Here is a 21,620-nt window from a genome sequence, read left to right on the forward strand (position 1 = left end):
AGGATTAGCATCATATCTTAACACCCCCCGTCAATCATAACCGCCCAAGGTTGAGATTGCACTTAAATTCTTCAAGCTTCTGTTGAGTCAATGGTTTTGTAAACCCATCTGCAACTTGATCATTGGTGGATATAAATTGCACGTCTAATCTTTTCTGTAGAACTCTATCACGGATAAAATGATAATCTACTTCGATGTGTTTTGTTCTAGCGTGAAATACAGGATTTGATGATAGATATTTAGCACCCATATTGTCACACCATAATCGAGCAGTACGAGGACATGCTATGTTCAATTCATCGAGCAAAGTTTGGATCCACATTACTTCTGCAGTAGCATTCCCCATTGCCTTATATTCTGCTTCAGTACTGGATCTTGACACGGTAGCTTGTTTTCTTGCACTCCAGGATATAAGATTGGATCCCAAGAATACAGCAAAACCCCCAGTGGATTTTCGATCATCTAAACAGCCTGCCCAATCTGCATCAGAGAAGGCACTGATTAACCAGGACGATGATTGCTTAATTTTTAATCCTATGTCGGCAGTTCCCTTCACATAACGTAATATCCTCTTAACTGCAGTCCAATGTTGAGTAGTTGGGGCATGTAAATATTGGCACACCTTATTGATGGCGAATGAAATATCCGGTCTTGTAAGTGTTAAATATTGTAAGCCTCCAACAATACTCCTATATTTTGTAGCATCTTCTGAGCCTAAAGCATCCCCGACATGAGCTGACAGTTTTTCACTTGTTGACAAGGGAGTAACCGTAGGTTTACAGGTGGCCATACCAGCTTTCTTTAGAAGATCAGTGGCATATTTCTCTTGAGATAACAAAATTCCATCTCTGATTCTTTTGACCTCAATTCCCAAAAAATAATGTAATTCCCCTAAGTCCTTTAGAGCAAAATCAGTTTTGAGATCCTCAAGTAACGCTTGGACTGCCTTTGACGAGGAGCTTACAACCACTATATCATCCACATATACAAGAAGAAAAATGGTGATCATGCCTTTCTTATAGAAAAATAAAGAGGTATCAGCTCTTGATGATCGAAAACCAAGTATCTTGAGTTTATCACTAAGTCTAGCATACCAAGCACGTGGCGCTTGCTTTAGACCATAAAGGGCCTTATTAAGTTTGCATATATGATGTGGCTTAGTGATATCTTCATACCCAGGAGGTTGTCTCATATACACTTCTTCCTCAAGAACACCATGAAGAAACGCGTTCTGCACATCCAGCTGTCGCAGGCACCATCCTTTAGTCATAGCAATTGAGAGAACAAGTCTAATTGTAGTAGGTTTGACCACCGGGCTAAAGGTGTCTTCATAATCGATCCCATAACGTTGCTTGAACCCTTTTGCCACTAACCGTGCTTTGTATCTATCCACTGATCCATCTGCCTTCTGTTTAATTTTGTATATCCATTTACAATCAATTATATTCCTGCCTTGTTTTGGGGGCACAAGATGCCAGGTCTTGTTTCGAACGAGAGCTGCATATTCAACATCCATTGCTAGCTTCCAGTTCGCATCATTAAGAGCATCAGTTAAATTTGATGGCTCACTTGTAGTAATAAGAAATCCATACCGTATGGTGCCATCAGTATACTGCTTGGTTTTACGAATACCTTGCTGAAGCCTGGTACGGTGAACAGGAGACGCAGGAGATAAGGCAGGAACAAGTTCTTCAGCTGCTGATTCAGGATCCGGTGCAGTAGAGGATGATATGGGCACCGATCCCAAACTAGACTCATCGTTGTTGTCTGTCGCAGTTGATGGCGCTTCATGCGAGGCGGAGCTGACCCGAACACTCGCGGTGTCAAGTGCATCTGGCGAGATGAGGTCCGGACTGTCCCCCTCGATCGAGACCGGAGTGAGCGATGGAACAACTGATGATGGGTAGTCGTCTGTCGTGGAATCCAGAGCAGCTCCAGCTGGACCCGGGGAAGCAGCCCTCCTATTATTTTCACCAGGGGTTTGATCTAGACGATTCCCGATCAGGGAGCCTGATGTGTCCTGCATGTCATTATAGCCAGAAACTGGACGAAGCATTGGAAAAATAGAAGCAGGTGAACTATCGTCAACAGAATTATTCGTATTCATCCCTGGTGTAGGAAGAAGAAGGACTTCACTACTAAAACGAGCGCCAGTACAAGACGTCGATGCAAAAGGGAAAACTGATTCATCAAAGATGACATCACGGGAAATATATATTCTACCAGTGGCAGGGTCAAGACACTTAAACCCTTTATGCATGTTGCTGTATCCTAAAAAGACACATCGAAGGGATCGAAATTGAAGTTTTTTTGTGTTGTATGGTCGTAGACAAGGCCAACATGCACAACCAAATATTCGAAGATTTTGGTAGTCTGGTGTGCGATCAAGGAGGCGAAAGAGAGGAGTTTGAAACTGGATAGCGGAACTAGGAGTTCGATTAATAAGATATGTGGCAGCCAAGAAAGCTTGATCCCAATATTTGAGCGGCATATTTGCCGTGGCAAGAAGAGATAGGCCGATTTCAACTATGTGGCGGTGTTTCCGCTCTGCAGCACCATTTTGTTGGTGAGCATGGGGACAAGAGACAAGATGGGAGATGCCAACCTGTCGAAGAAAGGTGTTGAGGCGAGCATACTCGCCTCCCCAGTCCGTTTGTATAGCAATGATTTTTCGTCCAAGAAGGCGTTCAACAAGAGCTTGAAACTCTTTAAAATAACAAAAAACATCCGACTTATGGCGCATGAGATATATCCAGGTGAATTTACTATAATCATCAATAAAACTGACATAATAGTTATAACGACCAAAAGAATCAATGGCCGGTCCCCATACATCAGAGAAAACTAATTGAAGAGGAAAGCTAGACTTGCTAGTGGACACACTATAAGGAAGCTGGTGAGACTTTGCCTGTTGGCAAGCTCCACACACGGACTGGGACAAGGACTCAGAAGAACATGGCAATGCGTGTTCACGAACAACGCGCGACACCGTAGCATAGGAGGGATGACCGAGCCTGTGGTGCCACCTTGAAAGGGACGGCATCGCTGTGGAAACATGAAACGCCGCCTTATTATCGGATGACTGAGAAGGGGACGGCAAGGGGTAGAGTCCACGTTCACATGGTCCTCGAAGAAGCACCTGCTTCGTTGCTTGATCCTTAATCAAGAAAAATTTGGGGTGAAATTCAATAAAAACATTATTGTCTGTAGTGAGCCGATGAACAGAGACTAAATTTTTTGATGTCTGGGGAACGTGAAGAATTTTGTGGAGATGTAAATTACGACCAGGGGTATGAATAGACGAATAACCAATGTGACGAATGTTCATACCTGCGCCGCTTGCAGTGTGTATCTGATCAGTGCCATTATAGCGATCATAAACAGCAAGTTTGTCCAATTCGCCTGTGATGTGATCAGTTGCGCCCGTGTCTGTGTACCAGGATGGATCAGTAGTGGATGGAGCGGCTGCTGCGGCGAGGCGTTGATCAGGGACGAAATTTTCGTCAAATCTGTACCAACAATTGGTAACAACGTGTCCAACTTTGAAGCATAGTTGGCACGTGGGTTTCTTGGAGCGATTGCCAGTGTCTTGCCTATTGTGGCGGCCGGTGCTGTTGCTAGAGTAGGCACCCTGGAATCGGCCACGACCACGGGACTGCCCACCGCCACGAGAGGAGCCAGATCGGCCCCTATTGCGACCTCCATAGGACGCCATATTGGCTGAGAACTGGATGTTGCTTGCACCAGATTGCAGCTCTAGCCGAGATTCATGGCTCAAAAGCTGAGCATACAGGGCCCCAGGCGTTACTGGTTCTTCACGGGCTAGAACCGCCGAGACCACCGGATTGTAATTTTCTTCAAGGCCCGACAAGATGTAGGACACCAGTTCATCATCAGAGATAACCACGCCCGAGGCACCAAGCTCATCGGCGAGGCTACGGACTTTGGAGTAATAGTCAGCAACTGAAGAATTCCCTTTCTTCAGAGTATGCAGCGCAATGCGCGTGCTAACGGAACGCGCCCGAGTTTGGCACGTGAACATCTGCTCCAAGGTAGACCAAACTTGCGCCGAGGTGCGGAGCGAAGCAACAGTTGTAAGGATCTCCCTTGTGAGCGATGAGAACAGATAGCTGAGAACGGCTTGGTCCTGCGCAACCCAGCGAGCATACTCCGGGTTGGGCTTGGAGATGACCTTATCGCCGTCTTTTTCATTGATGGCCGGAGGAGGCGCAGCAATGGATCCATCAAGATAACCCTCAAATTGGGCAGCACGGATCGCCGGCAGCACTTGGGCTTGCCAGAGGACGTGATTTGTCCTGGAGAGCTTCTCGGTGATGGTGATATTCAGGGAGGAAGGGAGGGAAAGAGGAGGATTGGATGGTGACGCCATGGATGAGCTTAATGAGGAATAGGCTCTAGATACCATGTAGAAATTGATGAAGCGTTCTCACCTCTGTCGAGGCCGCATGATTCTATTAAATAGGAAAGCAATGATGCTTAGATTTACATGAGTAACAACCTTTAAGATGGGACCTACAGGATCTATGTATTGCTGAACAAACTCTGCCGTATCTAGTCCCAAAATATAGGATATTACTAACTGACTATATCTGATAACACACGCGTTATCAGGATTAGCATCATATCTTAACAACCCAGTCATCTGCAGGCTCTGGCATCTCTTTCAGTTCAGCAAGCGCGAGCTCCTTTTCACGTCACGCCGTTGATTTATTTGATCTCCTCCCCCATGCATCTCGATCAGCCATGATCGCCTCCGGTGAAATGAAGGGGGCCGGCCGGGCTGACACGTCGATCCATGTAGCTAGGAGTAGGTGTTAGTTAGCTAGGTTTATCAGGGGATGTTTTTTATTTGGTTATGTATGTATGGCTCTGTTGATGGTCGGCAAGGAGGTGCATGCGCGCATCATTTGAAATTTGAAACTTGGCGGCAGATTAAAGTATTAAGGCATGTTTGGTTCACTACCTCAGTTGCCACACTTTGCCTAACTTTTCTACATAAGGTTAGTTATTCAATTCGAACGACTAACCTTAGGTAAAGTGAGACACATTTTGCCACAAACCAAACATGCTCTTAGTCTCTCTCGCCCCCGCGCCCGCTCTGCTCAGCTAGCTATCAGCCAGTCAGGTTTCAATTTCGCGGGTGGGGTGTGTGCGTGGGCCTGTGGGGTGGGGTGGGGCCCTGGGGGTGGGGGTGGGGGCGACCCCTAGCTCCAGCGCCATACTACCATCGTCCCACACATCAGCGTTCAGACCAACAATGCAACGTGTGGTAGCTAATCCATCTTAATTCTGACGCACCGATGGATGGTTGGATAGGGACATAGGGTGGGCTTCATTTCAAAAAATTACATTTTCGGTTTTCCAACTTCACCATGAAACAACTTCAACAGATTAGTAAGGCGCGGTTCAAGAGTGTTTGGCTTACACATATACTCTAGTTTTTGTAATACAATTAGTTTGTGTAAGTTTTTCTATTTACCCTTGATGATTAGCGGGCGGAGAAAGAGACATGAATTGGTATGTCAGATAACCAATAGCGTGATGGGTAATTTTGGTGTAACTTAATGAGAAGATATAAAAACAGTGTTTTTAAAAGCACACTTTTTATAACTTCGACAAAATTTCATGAAACTAACCACTATTTTTAGGTTTTTTTTTTTGAAGCTAGAGCTTGTAGAGCTGTACATGTTTGGATATATAGAAGAAGTTGAAATAAGCGACTAAAATATCGCTAGTACATCGCTTTCACACATCGACGGGCCCTTCGTTCATTCTAATTAACACGCACGTTATCCGGTCCATGGCAGGCAGGAAGTTGGTGGCCTTCGGTTGGGCGGTTTCTCTCTCGCGCATCTCGTCGAGGGCACCGGCCGGCTCAGCCAGGTGCCCAGGTGACCTGCACTGCAGATCGTGCTGCTGCTGGCTGCTGCCTGCTGCTGCTGCATTTGCCCAGACAGGCAGAGAGGTCCACGGCGATGCAGGGAGGGGCTGCATGCTTGCATGCATGCATGTTCTTCCTTCTGCATGCATGCATGCACGGCCGGGCCGGGGGCGGAATGGGTATGGAATTAACGCCGGCGCCGCACACAGGGAAAGTAAACCAAAACAAAAAAATATATAAATAATAGTTTCCTTTCTGACGCGCTGTATAAATGCTGTGCCGGGCCAATAATTCTGGGAGCAGCGAAACACAGCACATGCCGGGTCTGTGGGCGTACACTCGACCGAACGCAACCGTATTCATTTCTGCATGCCTGCCACCAGACAAAGGCACGTACGTACGTACCTGCACGACTGACAAGGCAGCGTGGGCATCAACCAGCGCAACGCATTTTTCCTCGAGCCATCGTGTGGTATCGGCAGGAGAGCGAGGCAGTACCAGCTGCTGGCCGAGTCTTTTGCTTGCTTTGCACTGTGGAACTGTGGCTAGATTGTGGTCGTCCCTCTCGACTCTCGAGGCAGGCACTTTTCGTATCGCTCCTCGGCGCAAAGTGAGCAGCGCCAAGATCTGGCATGATGGCAATGGCATTCTGCTGGGACTGGGATGCGCGCGGCCGCGGATCCTCGGATCCAGCCGTGGGTCCGGTCCGCCCGCGGCACCGTCGCGAGGTGCCACGGAGGTGTGGAGGTTGGGCCGGCCCGGTCACAGCAGCATCAGCAGTCAGGTGGGTGTGATCCGGCCCCCACCACGTTGCCGATACCCTCCCGACAGGACCCCGTGGGCCATCGCCCCACGTGGCCCGACCCTGGCGCCCCAGGGCCCACCACGACCGTTGGTAGTTACAGGGCCGTCGTGGTCCCATCCCATCCCATCCTGTGCGGCCTTCGCAGTGCGAGCCCAACTCCATCCATCCCAACCTCCCCCAATCAGGCCAGGCAATGTAGTCTGTAAGGCTGCGGCAGCTTAAATACACGGCACGCTTACCAGATTGGTTAGGCCTAGTTTGGATACTTTGGGATTGAAGTGTTTTGAAGAGATTGAAGAGGATACAAATCCCTAATAGATCAAATACTCTTTTAATACATTTGAATCCACTACAATTTCACTTATTACTAGAATATCCAAACTAGGCTTTAATGAGTTGTTTATGCAGAGTATGCAGACACTCGCGTCGTCGGGCGAGAATCCATCTCTATTTGCATGCAGACTCACTGTACCATACCATACGGCTGGTTCCGAGTACATAGAGGTGAACCATCGAATCCAATCCAATCCAACCATGCCGCAGCAGCCAGTCGCTGTTGATGCGATTCGATCGGGAACGACGGAATAAAAAAAAAGAGCGAGAGAGAAGCCTAGCTAGCTACGACTCCAGCCTGCAGGTTCACCCGTGTCGATCGAAGCCAAAGCTAAGGCTAGCTACCTGTCGATGTTCCCGCGAAGACGGTGGTCGATCTCTCGCGTCGACCGTGTCGCCGTGTTTCGTTAACTACCAATCACAGCACCGACGCGCGTGCATGCAACACCTGTCAACGTCGTCGATACGCTAGGCGCTAGCTCTGCTCGTCCTACATCACTAGTATACAACGCTCCCTGCGTACGTGGCGATGTGTCGACGACCGACCGGCGGCCAGGAATGCTCGATCGATGCTTTTCTGAGCTAGAGGCGTCGTCGTACGTACGTCTCGTTTATTTGGTGACACAATCGTCTTTGATGGATGGTTGGTTGGGTGGATTATGTTCATTCATTCATTTATTCTGACGATCGACTCGATATCGATCTCAGTAGTTCGCTCCAGTTGCCGTTGCACGCGTTTTGGATGATGCCGGCCGGGCTGTGCTGTTGCACGATGTGAGTGACCGACCGTACACACTGTCGACGAGCGAGGATGGTGTCGGAAGCCTACAGCTAGCCGCCACCTAACCCTTTTTTCCAAGACGAACGTCTGCGTCCAAGCGAGCGTGGTCGGCACAACAGTGCCAGTCATGCTCGATCTGTGTGACTGTGTGTGGGTGGAGCAATATTCAGTACGTACGTCACAAACTAGTGTCTGCTCTAGTTTTAGAGAAATAAGTCACATGTTTCCAACATATTTAAATATATTAATATTCTAATTCCAAATAAAACAAGCATATATCTCAGATAAATGTCATACGTAATTATAACAGCCATGAACATTAGCAATTATAGGACATGAAAAACATGTAAATTAAAATAGCTACTCAGGTCCATTTCAACATTAAACATGTCTAGTAAATGAAGAAGCCAGTTCAAACACATAAACATGGTTGTTTATCTTTTGATATTGCTTTCAAACTAGCGGGTTGCTGTACTAGACAACCCTCCAACACTAAATGGTGATCAGAGATCCTCAACTAACGTAACAGTCCTAACTTACCAAACCAGGGTTTTAGATCAAATATAATTTTGGGTTTTAGATCAAATATAATGAGCCTAGAAACCAAGCATTAATACCAAGAGTAAGGAAATGTGCACCGAATAAAATAACAAAACTTAACATAAGTAAACAACCTCAGTAAAGAGATATATAACTAGGCACACATATTTTTATATTTGATACTGAAAATAACAACACACAAAAACCTAAACTGTCACGTTGTCTCACTACACCACTATCATCATCGAGTATACAAATCCACCCACAATAGTGCAATCACACCCAAGTATTTAAGCAGATTGCACAAAATACACTGTATATACGCCAACGCATATGCACATTGCATGCGTTCGTATAGACGCTGATGTATACGCCAACGCATATGCACATTGCATGCATGGATGCTATTTTCCCTTCGTCTTGAAAGAAACGTGCTAACCATATGTATATACGACCAGCTATAGTACGATACGATATGATCACGCGCGGCGTTAACTCGATCGCTCGCTGATTATCCGTGATCTGCTCGATCCTGGCACTTTCATTAGATTTATTTAGGATTGGTTCTGCTAACCATATCCATATGTATACAACGGTATTAGTTGGAGCCTAGCTAGAGTAGCTCTACACCATCAGTCTTAAAGCAAGCTAGGTCAAATGGGCTCTTGCAAAGCGAAAACCTTACATGCATGTATATGTGAAACATGGACGAAATCAAACATCGCCCCCGCGATTTGCGGTGAACTCGAGCAAGAGACGCAAATGCACCGTACCCACCGTTCTATTGGACCGATGATCGACCTGCACTGCACCGCGCGGTCTGTCGATCCGTGAGACAGACGACGTAAGAACGAGCAGACCGACCCGACCCGATCGAGTGCATGCATGCCTACGCCGCCGCCAGCTGCCGCGGGTTTGGCAGCCAAACTGCATGCCCCTGCCTGCTTCGATCATTCGGGTCCTCTCGGCCGGTTAATTTATCGGCGAGCACAGCACTGCTCGAGCTCGACCCAGATCGATGGCGACCACCTCGCTCCGCGCGCCGGCCCAACACACGGCACGGATACGGCAGGGGGCACCGCACGCAACCACGAACCACCAGACCGACGTGGCGGTTACGGTTACGACGACGCTGTTCCTGGCCCGACCGCGGCGCCGAGGCCGCGGATCCGGTGACCCGCGCGCGCCGCTCCCGGGCCCGGCGGCCGCGCCGTTGTGGTGCCGCTTATCCTGTTGCCACATGGATCCGACTCACCCGGCCCCTGGTCCCCCGCCGTGAGCTACCGGCCGCGCACTACTGTGCGTGATCCTGTCCCCCAGGACGCGGTACACCCCGGTCCCCGGAGGAGCCCGGACTTGACGCCCGGCCGGGGGCCCCTGCTGGCTGCTGCATGCTGCCTCGTCGGCGCCGGCGTGGTCGATGTGAGGGGTGAATGCCGCATCTGTGCCACTGGCAGCAGGCAGAGACAGGCACCAATACAGTCCGGCCATATGCATGCACGTGATTGTGATCTGCTATTACACTGCTACAGTGCTCGAATGATGGCGATGGATCCGAGACGGGCCGGCCGGGTCTGGGATCTGCTGCCTGCGGGCTGCGGCTATTATGGCCGCCATGCAGAACGTGCATGCATACAGAATTTGTCTGCCTCTGCTTCTGTCACGGCGTATATTTTATGTATAAATGGCCGACCGGTCGGCAGGCAGGCGCCATACGCCCATACCCCCCTCCCAGATCATCCGACGCCGACGTTACGCAAATGCCGCAAACACGCGTGGTCCTCGGCACCTGTCGTACGTACTGCATGCACGCTACACGATTCTCTATCGGTCGAATAGACAATAGTAATACGTGCAGCGCGCTCGTTGTTTCTTCGTTTTTGAACAACCGTCAACTTCCCCTACGAACGCGCGGTCCTTGAGCCTTGCTCTCAACGAACTAAGGCCCTGTTTGTTTCAGATTATAATCTCTCCAGATTATATAATCTAGCGCAAATAATCCATTAGGTAAACAAACAACTAGATTATGGGTTCAGATTATATAATCTAAAGCCTAGATTATGATAATCTCAAGAGTAGCTTATTTGAGATTATTTTGGCAAAAGACCTACTACCCATGGTTATGTAAATAGAAATTACAATATATGTCATCCTTCTTTTCTCACCTTAGATAAACAAACAAGGGTATTGTTGTCTTTATAAATAATCTATATTTATATAATCTAAACTAACAAACAACTACATATAGATTATAATATATCTAGATTATATAATTTAGATTATAATCCAGATTATATAATCTATAAGCTGAAACAAACAGGCCCTAATAAAGCTACAGCAAAAACCGTCTTCTTCTTCCACCGTACGTGCCGGTACCTTGACCTTGACGACGACGAGCTGTGTCGCGAAACTAGGAGACATTGGCGGAGCAACCTGGTCCCGCACCCTCTGGACATCGCTGGAGCGTCGGCGGCGCCGCGCGCCCTCCGTCGCTGCCGTGCCCCGTGCACTTGCTACTCCTTCAGCGATGGCGCTCAAGGCCGCTGAGTTTCGACGGAACGGGGCCATTGCGCTCCCTTTTCGGCCCAGTCAGTTTCTCAGGTCGTCCACTCCGTACGGCCCACAGAGAAAACTGTGAGTGGGCCTGCGTCCATATACACAACCGGGCAGCCAGTAGCCCAGTACTATGCCTTTCCCGCGAAGTTTTAGTTACTTGATGATGACGTGTCTTGGGAAAACTGACTGTGTATTCATGTACAGGCGGTGTTGATGATACGAGAGTGTACTCTTGAAGCTAGGGCTTGACTTTGGTATGGTATGTTATGTGCGGCATCACATGGGTTGGTTTAAACTGCATTATGTCTCGCTCTGGTTGGCTTGGAAGAGCTGTCAGCACTAAACTTCCCTGAAAACTTATAGGTCGTCTAGAACAGGTGCTTTTTATAGGCAACATGCTTGGGGGGGATCATGTTAGCAGGGAACTAGAGTAGAAATATCTGCATGCGAGGACTGTGCCAATTGGAATGACTTGGTGTTGGTTTCAGGCATTCAGCAACAGCAAGTGGGCTCCTCCGACTCCGAGCCCTCGATGACGTCCCGTCACCTATCTATCCTCCGGAGTCCGGCCGGCTACTTTCTCGCGTCCTGCCTGTTGTCTGTTTCTGCTCTTGAACGAAACGAGCCTGGAGCTGCCCAAAACTACTGGAGTCTGGAGCCACGCAGCTAGCTAGCAATTGATAGATACATGTCGTCGAGGGAGGAGGAAGGGAACCCCAAGCCGGTGACCGTGAAGATCATCGAGACGGTGTACGTGGAGGCCGGCACCGCCGACGACTTCAAGTCCGTCGTCCAGCGGTTCACCGGCAAGGACGCCGCCGCCGAGCTGGAGGAAAGCGGCAGGCCTACACCCTCACGGCCTCACCCTGAGACAAACTGTAGCATCTATTCAACATGGAGTACTATATATGCTAAACCTTGACTCGAACGGCGGCTCCCAGCCCGCTGTTCACCTTCACCCTGAACAACCTACACAATCACATCGAAAGAGCTCGACACTAGCAGCGGCAAGCACCAGAGACAAACTGAATGTACAACCAATACGGATTAAAGCCAAAGGAAAAGGTCAGAGACACATCTTTGTCGTACATTGTTGCCTGTTGCGTGATGAACTCTTATCCGTTATCGCATTGATTTGTCGAACCGAAATATCTTATCCCTTGCATTTGTTGCTTCCTGCAAGTCTAATTCACTACGTAGAGTACTACCTCCTCGCACAGCGAAATCCCTGTTATTACCAAGGGCCCGTTGAAGAAATGAAAGGGACGACGCGCGCGTGCCTGCCCTTCTCATTCAAGCTCCTTTAATTAATTAAGGCGTTTATGTTGCTTTCGGCTCTTGTTCAGTATAACCTGAGCAAAGCTAAACATCACTCGAGTGATTTAAGGTCTTCTCTCACTTGAATTTTTCTGCCCAAACAAAAAAAATGGCCCGTGATTTTCTTCTCAACTTTAACAAGGTTAGATTGAGGGTTTACCAGTTAGATGATTTAAGGCATTTTTAATCTAGTTTGCTAGTGTTTCGCGGGCTAACAAAATTTGTGCTTCCAGAACCTGAACGATATCTACATGCATTCAAGATCCTGGTGCTGCTGGTAGCAGTGTATCAAAAAGCACGGCATTATACTTTTATTGTTCAGTTTCATTTCATTATATTTGTCAGGAAAAAAACTAGAGGTTACGTTCTTCATCATCATCAGGATTAGCAAAGCAAGTACACACATAACATATATATAAGGTAGTAACACAAGAGATTAATTAATACTATATATATGCGCCATATATAATGGTGTATGATGTATTACTATAGTGATATAAGATGGTACGCGTGGGTGGCTACTGGCCGGCGGCGAAGGCGTCAACGGGGAAGGTCTTGGTGACGCCGGCGAGGCTCTTGAAGTGGATCTTGCCGGTGGGCGGGTCGTCGTCGACGGCCATCTCGTGGACGGGCGGCCAGAGCACGAGCTCCTTGGCCTTGACCCCCTTGAGCCTCCTGATGCCCCTGGGCCGGACGTAGCCGGCGATCTCGACGTCGTAGCTCACCTGCTTGCCGATCTTGCGGAACCGGTGCTCCACCTTCTTGCGCTGCGCGAGCCAGAAGTAGCCGGTGGCCCGCACGAACCCCACCTCCGTCACGTCCTCCAGCGGCAGCAGCCCCGGCGGGAGCCCGAACTCCTCCAGCAGCGCCGCCGCCGCCTTCATCCCCTCGTCGTGGCCCTTGGTCACCACCGCGCCCTCCTTCTCGGCCGCCATGCCTACCTACCTGCTTGGTTGCTGAGATCGATCGATCGACTTCGTCTCTTCTTTGCTTTTGGTTGTGCTTGTGCTTACACTTTGGGGGTGGCAATGGCATGCATATATGGGGGCAGGGCAAGGGCAAGGGCAGAGGCAGACGGGCCAGGGGCAGGTCGCAAGAGCGTGGAATCAAGCACGGTGTTGCGTTGGGAGACGCCGTCGGACTCGGACCTGCGCGTCGGTCCATTATTTTCGGCGTCGCAGGTTTCAGTTCGTCAACTCCGATGGCCGGCGTGCACGTATAAGGGATGCCATTTTGCATGTATTTTGAAGCATATGTATGGATGGATGACCAAATATAACGCTAGGATTGAGTTTTGGGTTGAATACTTTTGATTCTCTTTTAATTTGATCTTTTGAGTATCTCGCTTTATCCCCTGTGACCAAAGGGAATCATGACATTAATTATTGGAATAGCGCTATTGGTAAGTTTGAATGTATATACCAAAAATACAGAAAGATAAATACAAGTTCAGCAAGCGACTTTTACTCTATCTATCTATATATTCTAAAAACATTGTGCAAAATGGAAAGGACGTTTCCGCCAAACTCGAAGCGACCAAACTACCTGCCTACCCCAAGCTAGCAAAGCCAAACAAACTGCGTAACCGCTGAATCGCTGCTAACGCACTAGTAAGATGCGCCTACGTCGTCTTCGTCAGGGTCGAGACGAGAGCAGCAGCTGTTGATTAGGCAAAAGCTTGCAACAGCTTTTCTACTCCAGTTTAAGCCTCCAATCCTCCGGGCACACAACTTCTAGTGCCGCAACTCACTTCACTTCACTAATCACTAACACTTTTAATGCGTTAATATTTTCGTGCGTTGTCTCCTCCCGCGGGCGTCCCAAAATAATAAAAAAAATAGGATCTCAAAATAACAAAACACGCATCTTAACCACTGTAGATCGTGTATATTGTATTATACAAAGGAGAGATATTGTAAATATATATACATTAATAGTTTGAAAATAAAAAATATAATCGTGTTTGAATAAATATGTCATTTAAGTAAGACCTACCTATATGATATATAGCACCCGTATCAATGTAGGGACAACTATCTAGTGTAGAATAATAGGATAATAATACTAAAAACTATCCGAAGAAAAATATTATATTAGTTTTTTAGACAGAACCTATTTAGTTCCTTACAATTAGTGAAGTTTAATTTAAATGGTTAAGCTCTGACCAAATCTATAGTTTTATTAACCATGCCGTCTCCGAATTTTGCACAAATCCCTACAGATTTTGGGCAAGACTTGGTGCACACCTATATATTGGATTGGTCCAACTCTAGCCTCCACGCAAGCAAACAATGTAGAAATGAGTCATAGGAGTAACGGTGTCTCGGCGCGCTCGTCTGACCCGGTTGCGTTAGTCTAGCTGGGTAGGTTGGCGGACGGGCATGGCGTTGGGCCGCACCTCGCAAACTAGATGATGGACGACTCATTGACAAAGATTTACAGAGATGGTCATATATTCAGTGACAAGTGGGACTATTTTGTGCATCTTAATAATACTTATTCTCTTAAAACATCTCAATTAATTCCCCAAAAAAGTTGATGGGTAAATCTATAAGCTTTCGAGTGGCTAAAAAGAGATGAGAACATATCTATTGGATTTACTCAAGAGAACAATTTGCATCAAGAATTCAAGACTTTTTTAATTACCCTAGCTATTTTTATATTTGCTTCCTCTCTCTCTCTCTCTGCTCACCACCTCAGTCTAGGAAGACCGCCATAGCTCTAGGTACACAAAGTCGGCGTTGGCGGGCACAAAGATATTGATTGTGGGCCTCAGATCATTGCAGACCTCTAATGTGACATGGATATGGTCTAACAAAAAGTTGTTGATGAGGTCCTATTTGATATGGGCGTCCATGTCCACCATCAGGAAGGCCTGTTTGTGTCAGGATGTAGTTGGAGCACGACGCCCACTTCGTGGATCACAAGTGAGCCATAATGGAGTAGTTGTTCACCATGAAGGCGTGCATGTTGAATGGGTTCAGTGAGTCCACTAACTCGATCACGCTCTTATTGCTGATCTTAGGGAAGGAGTGCCCATTCTTCCTAAGAATTCCATTGAGTACGATAAGATCCATCGTGAACACAAGGTTATCTTGGTTATCGCTTGAGAAGGTGAAAAAATGTTACCTGAACCATCATAAGGGAAATGTGCAACTCCGGCGGTGAAGGCATAGAATGGGCCAACGTCACCTTCCGGACGCGTTGAGCACACCTTTTCACCGACCTTCCACATGCAAGTTCGGTTGAGGTTGCCCATTAGAAAAGCTAGGAGGCCCTCTTTCTCCTATGAAAACATAATTATTTTCTTAAACCATGTCAAAACTGTAAATTTAAAGCTTGTTTGTTTGGGCTTCCTAAGAGCCTTTTGGACATTTCAAAAGCCAAAAAACCCCTAAAAGTCGTAGTGAGCTTCTGGACTTTAAGCTCATTGAAAATGCAACTGAAATGCTTCGTCATAAAAATACCAGTGACATGTATTCACAGTTGAATGTTCTTATAAAGATGAATGGAATAGGACTCACACAACTTATGCAACCAGATGCTAGGAGAAAAATATTAAGTGTATTCCCAAACAAGAAATATGGTCACATCGTCATCATGATTCATCGAATTGGTCTTTTCACCATTGCATTGACTCAAACATTGGGGAAGATAAATGATCATAAGATATACGTGCACATCCACCATCAAGATGGCTCTTCTTCACACGAATAAGGGTTTGGTTCTCAAAATTGTTGGGACCTGACAGAGGGGACCCAAACAAGGGAGGCGATAGATGTGAAATAGTGAGACAAATGTGAAACAATGGTTCTAAAATGTCTTATCTATTGTCCTTTCACCTTATCCGGACTAGAGATGGCAATGAGGATCCGATCCTCGATTCTCTGTTTGGAATTCTTCCATTAGGGGATGGGATGGGGAAGTTTCTTCCCCAATGAGGATGTAAACGGGGAAAACTCTTCTCCCAACGGGTAAACGGGCACGAGGAGGCATTCCCCATCCCCTTTCCCCACGGTGACCCGTTAAACTTGCATGTGACGATATTTTCGTGTACTAGTTAATGATAAAAAAGAATTCCCTTATTAAGAGATCGCTCATTGTACAAATGTGTTTATTTTGATGTACACATAATGTTTTTTACATATGACAATGTGTATAAGTGATAATGTTTTGCATTAATAACAAAGAATGTATGTTCTAATTATAATTTAAGCGCGGACTGGTATCCCCGTCGGGGATTTATCCCCGCGGGGAATGGTGATGGGGAAAAATGTCCCTCGTAAGGGCTAGTTTGGTGGACAGAAAAATGGAGGGGATCCATGGGGGAGGGATCCTCTTACTATTCAACAGTGTTACCTACTGCATTCTAGAAAAATCTTGTGCAACAATATCTTTAGGGCGATTACAAACCTTATATTATACAAACCCAATTACATACTCGTCTGAACATTAGTGTGCACGCATTTCTGACTAACAGCGCCATTCCTCCGGCTGTGGAGACCTTAATCCCTCTAATGGACTTGGCCTCTTTTCTAGCCTTTAGGGTCTTCGCGCATTGCTAGTCAAGGGGGGCAAAATCATTATCTTGTACACGCCTTTCAAGTTGTTCTTGAAATCAGTGAAGTCCTCGAAAATATCTCCGTAGCATTTGGTTGGGCCCATTTATTCGATCGACATAGCCTATATGTCGACTAGGTCTCTCTTGTTCTGCTTTCTTAAGAGTAAAGTCCTTGTCATAGTTCTCACGACCTTCGATTGAACTCGATGGTTGGGTCCTATTGTCACCAACATGTATTCTTGGAGGGCTGACCCTACCATCAAGGTCGTCTTGTGATGAATCAAGTGATGTTTTAGGGTGATAAAAATATAAATGTAGGTTCTTAGGAGAAGGTATGAGATATCTAAAGTTGAAATCTACCTGACACATTTAGAGATAAGGTATAAACTTTACAATATAACAATATGTGAGAGGTATGGTTAATGGTTTTATGGAGAAATTGAGCTCAACATAAGAACCTGAAGGGTGCCTTGATCTGTTCTTAGCACAAAATGTATAATCACATAGGAGTAGTAGAGGAATAGAAAGAGAAGGGCTAGTGCATTGGTTGATAATAGCTTTTGGGTTTTTTTTTTGGTGCGAGCGCATAGAGAGAAGACATTCTTTACAACAAACAAATAAAGAACCATTCAAAAATGTTTTAACCAAATAACTTCGATATGATTATAACAAGAAAAAAAATCTAGCTGTGTTCTTACTATTTGAGCAATCCAACTAACACTGTAGCAATTACATTACGATAAAAAATTTGGTTTAGACCTCGCTCCTTATCTGACAAGGGGATAATGGGCTTAGTCACTGTCTCAAGCACATCACTAATGGATGGATCTCTAACGCTTTTCTCATAATGCTCCACCATTTTCTGCCCGAGCCAACCGACCCACCATGTAGGCCGCCAGCACTTACTGTTAGTAGACCTCTTCCTTTTTTTATTTTTATTAAATGAGCATGTGAGATAATCGGCTAGCCAGGAGGCAGCCAAGGCCCAAGGATCAGGCAATGAGGCAAAGATTCATTAGATTAAGCCGATGATGTGGGACCCATAGCAAATCTAGAGGCCGGGACATGTAAATATCTAGCAGTATACATGTTACTGCTGTAGCATACCTTTATTTGGCGCCATAGTTTTTCTTATCACCATCTTTGGGCTTTGCGTAATTGCATTCGAACTGAACTTGCTCATCGAAGAGGAGCAATAGATTTGTGTTGCGTCGTACTGTGTCGCAATCAAGATGCGTACGTGCTTGCAGCTTTCCCAGCCGGTGCCGGCGGGTGGGAGTGTCACGTACTCCCGCTGCCGGTACCACCACGTCCTCCAGGCCCGAACGGACAAACCGAACCCCAACTCCCCTACCACAAAGTCTACCAAGTGCTCCACACGTCAGCCTCCGAGACCACGCACTCCAAAACCCACTTTCCCCTCCCAACAAAAACGCCCGTGCCTGCGGCCTGCCGAGGCGACTGCCGAGCCAAACCCATCCACAACCCAAACCGCCCGCTACTACGTTACGTTGGCAGCGCGAAAAACCAAAAAAACGTCCACCACCTCCGTGCGCATGCACCGGCGCCACCGAGCCGGCCCGCCTCAGCCGCACACCTCACTGGCGGGGAGCCGGGGATCATGGGGGCAGCAGCGGACGACGCTGCGTCAGTGCGGGCCGCGGTGATGCGGCTCAGCTTCGGCGCGGCGGCGGAGGAGAGGCGGGACGCCGCGGGGGAGGTCGCGAGGCTGGCGCGCGCGGACGAGCGGACCAAGCGCCTCCTGCCCGAGCTCGGCGTCCTGCCCCCGCTCCTGGACATGCTGGGCGGCGCGGGACCGGGGGCGCGCCTGGCCGCGGCGGGGGCGCTGCTGGAGCTCGCCCGAGGGACGCACAGGTTCGTCGGTTAGTCGCTCCCTGAGTTCTTCTTCTTCTCGGTGGCCCGGTGCTTTGCTTGTTGCTTTTGTGCCGAGACTGCATGCTCATCATCATCTTGCGATGCCGACACCGCGTGCAACTTCTCTGATCAACGAGTTGCAAAACTCTGCGTTGCGTTGCTGCACTTGCACACGTACATACATGATCGGAAATCACGATTGGTCAGCCTTGACAAAGGTGACCCCTTGGCAGTTAGTAGAGCTGTCTCTGCCAAATCCTCTCGAACATCTCTGACTTTTTTTTAATCATCATTTGTCAAAGTCCTTGTTAAACAATATGCACGCCCATCAGTTCCGATCCTGCCGGTTGCTAGCTGCTTTGGCCAACCTTTGCGTCTGTGAGAGAGACCCCTCACGCCATTGTCATTGCCTCATTGGGTCTGACAGAGTCACATATAATGTCAGCGCTTTATCATCCGGCTCCAGTTTTCAGCTTTGTTGGCTGGTATTAGGCAGCCCAACGTACCATTCTCTCTTTCTCTCTCAGCCCCAGCTCTTTCAGGTTTCAGACTCCCTTGTTTTCTACAGACAAAATTTGCCAAACCAAAATGGACCCAAAGTCCCAAAGTCCTAACTAACCATGTGTTTCTTTCCGCTTGCCCATCACTTTTGATGAAACCAGCTAACTTGTACAGAGATATTTAAGGCTTGTTTTAGAGCAAGAATACCAGAGAGTATTGAAGGGGTTAAAATCCTCTTGAACTCCACCCTTGCGTATTTTCAGCGGAGGGGGTATGTCATGTCGATATGGCCATGGGCCCCATACAGTGACAAGCACATCACATACATGGTGCGTCAGAAAAAAAAAAGATAGACAACCCCACAATTGACAACTTGGACGTACGTACCCAGTGCAGTTTTTGCTAGGCCTAGGCATGACATGGACTTGCACTTGTTGCTAATCTGCCTGCACGGCATGGCGTTGCACTGCATCGACTGCCAATGGTGACAGTGGAATGAAACTGAAAACCACAATGGCACCAAGCAGATGATCCATTGAATCGTAGGGCAGACGTGTTGTCCACGATAGGCTGTGAAGACATGCATTCCTTGTCGATGTTCTAACATGCAAGCTTCTAACTGACCGGATTAAATCCAACAATTCGGACTAGTTTGGGAGCATGAAAACCGGGGAGGATTGGAGGTCATAAAATTCTTTTTTTATTCAATTTTAAACAAGGAGGATCTTTTAGCGTATCCAATTCACTCTGTTTTTCTATCTCCCAAACTCGCACTTCATGAGTTTTCAAGATCCATCCATGTATTACTGTATCGTTTCTCCCGAATTGAATTGCATGTTATATATTAGTACTGCAGTTTGAGTAGCTGATGGAAAACTGGCAAGGCCTTTCTCTGAATGTACAGTGTTTTTAGCAAATTTTTAGGTGGTCGAAAAAACAGTAGCGCTGAAAATTTTTAGGTAATTGGGAAAAAAAAGGCAAAACTGTTATCTGCAGTATGTTTTCTGTCCATCCGTAAATCTCTTGTCATTTGGTTTATCTTCTCAACCAAGTGCTGGTGGGATTCTGCTATTGGTTTTCAGAAATAAGGTGCGCATCGTGCAGGCCGGCCTGCTCAAGAAGTTGCCGGTGGTCGCGGACGACAGGGACGTGTGCAGAAGCCAGGAGCTGGCGCTGCTGCTCCTGTCCATCTCGTCGCTAGCCAACACCGACTTCCCGCTCCGCACCACCGAGCTCCTCCCGTTCCTCGTGGCCACGCTGGGAGCCACCGACGTCCCGCCCGACGCGAAGCTGCCGTGCCTGGCCGCGCTCCGCAACCTGTCGGCGAAGCTGGAGCACGCGCGCGACGTGGCGTCCAGCGGGGCCGTGCGCGCGCTCCTGCCGCTCTCGCTGGAGCCCAAGACGTCGGAGCCGGCGCTGGCCGTCCTCGGGGAGCTGGCGGCGGCGGCGGGGCGGGAGGCGATGGAGGCGGAGGGCGAGGCGGTGCCGCGGGCGCTCCTGGAGGCCATGACGCGGCACGGGAGCGCGCGGTGCCAGGAGCGCGCCACGTACCTGGCCATGGTGCTCGCGCACGGCAGCCGCGCGCTGCGGCGCGCCATGCGCCGGCTCGGCGTCGTGCAGGCGCTCCTGGAGGTCTCGCTACTCAGCAGCAGCCCACTCGCGCAGCGGAGGGCGGCCATCATCCTGCGCTGGTTCAAGGAGGATGGGCCGCAGAGCAGGACGACCAGGGCGCATTCGGGGCCTCGCGTGGAGGGAGTGGCAGAGGCCACGTCGTGCCGCGACGACGACGTAGCCGGCGAGGCGAAGGGTTGCCGGGATACCACCGTGGACGAGATTGTGAGGCGGAGCCTGGATAGGAACATGAAGTCTATACTGAGGAGGGCCACGGCGTCCGTGGACCTGACCAATGTTAAACTGCTCGTTACGAGCTCCAGCTCTAAGAGCTTGCCTTGCTGAACTCACAAGTCACAATGACACAAGTGCTCAGTTTTCCCTGGAGTATTTTGATCATCGTGCTTTCCGAGTGCTTGTTTGGACCACTGGCCAACATGCTAACTAATCTAAGGGAGTGTCTAAAATTAGTTGAAGACATCCTAGCTAATAGTTTAACTATTAATTATTTTTTAGTAAATCTCTATCTCTACTACATATTAATCTCTACTACATATTAAGTCAATAGTGTAGACTACGACACTACCATGACTTCACCCTCCACACCCTCACTCATGCCTCACCCTCTGCACATGCACAAACCACCCTTCCGCCCCATCCGGGAGTCGATACTGTGCCCCCCTTCTGCCCGTGCGCTTCTCTAACCCCTCGCGGACTAGGCTTCACCTGCACGACGAGGCCACGACAATGGCTGCCCCCGCACGACGAGGCCGCGGCGTGGGAGAAGGAGGCGACGCGACCCGCAGTCTAATGTCTCACATCTGTATACACGCAGCCC

At 48.3% G+C, this 21,620-nt stretch overlaps 1 protein-coding gene, 1 non-coding gene and 1 pseudogene across 3 annotated transcripts; 1 reads left to right on the plus strand and 2 right to left on the minus strand.

Annotated features, from left to right (window-relative positions):
- Positions 1–3,765: 3,765 nt before the first annotated feature.
- Positions 3,766–3,904, minus strand: LOC111589614 (small nucleolar RNA Z247). The gene has a single exon (XR_004850972.1). It is a non-coding gene; the product is annotated as a small nucleolar RNA Z247 (small nucleolar RNA).
- An 8,633-nt stretch (positions 3,905–12,537) lies between these two features.
- Positions 12,538–13,247, minus strand: LOC100276192 (DUF538 family protein). The gene has a single exon (NM_001152074.2). It carries the CDS (start codon positions 13,167–13,169, stop codon positions 12,753–12,755), a length of 417 nt encoding a protein of 138 aa, NP_001145546.2. The 5' UTR covers positions 13,170–13,247; the 3' UTR covers positions 12,538–12,752.
- Positions 13,248–18,277: 5,030 nt separating this feature from the next.
- On the plus strand, positions 18,278–21,169 carry LOC103630758 (uncharacterized; annotated as a pseudogene). The gene is made up of 2 exons (NR_157075.1): positions 18,278–18,678; positions 20,254–21,169. The product of NR_157075.1 is annotated as an uncharacterized protein (transcript).
- Positions 21,170–21,620: the final 451 nt, after the last annotated feature.

Source organism: Zea mays, chromosome 6 (genome assembly GCF_902167145.1).
Source record: "Zea mays cultivar B73 chromosome 6, Zm-B73-REFERENCE-NAM-5.0, whole genome shotgun sequence".
Lineage (NCBI taxonomy): Eukaryota > Viridiplantae > Streptophyta > Magnoliopsida > Poales > Poaceae > Zea > Zea mays.

Bases quoted from the DNA above. Each gene is read 5' to 3' on its own strand.
- LOC100276192 (NM_001152074.2), bottom strand. From the start codon at position 13,169: ATGGCGGCCGAGAAGGAGGGCGCGGTGGTGACCAAGGGCCACGACGAG.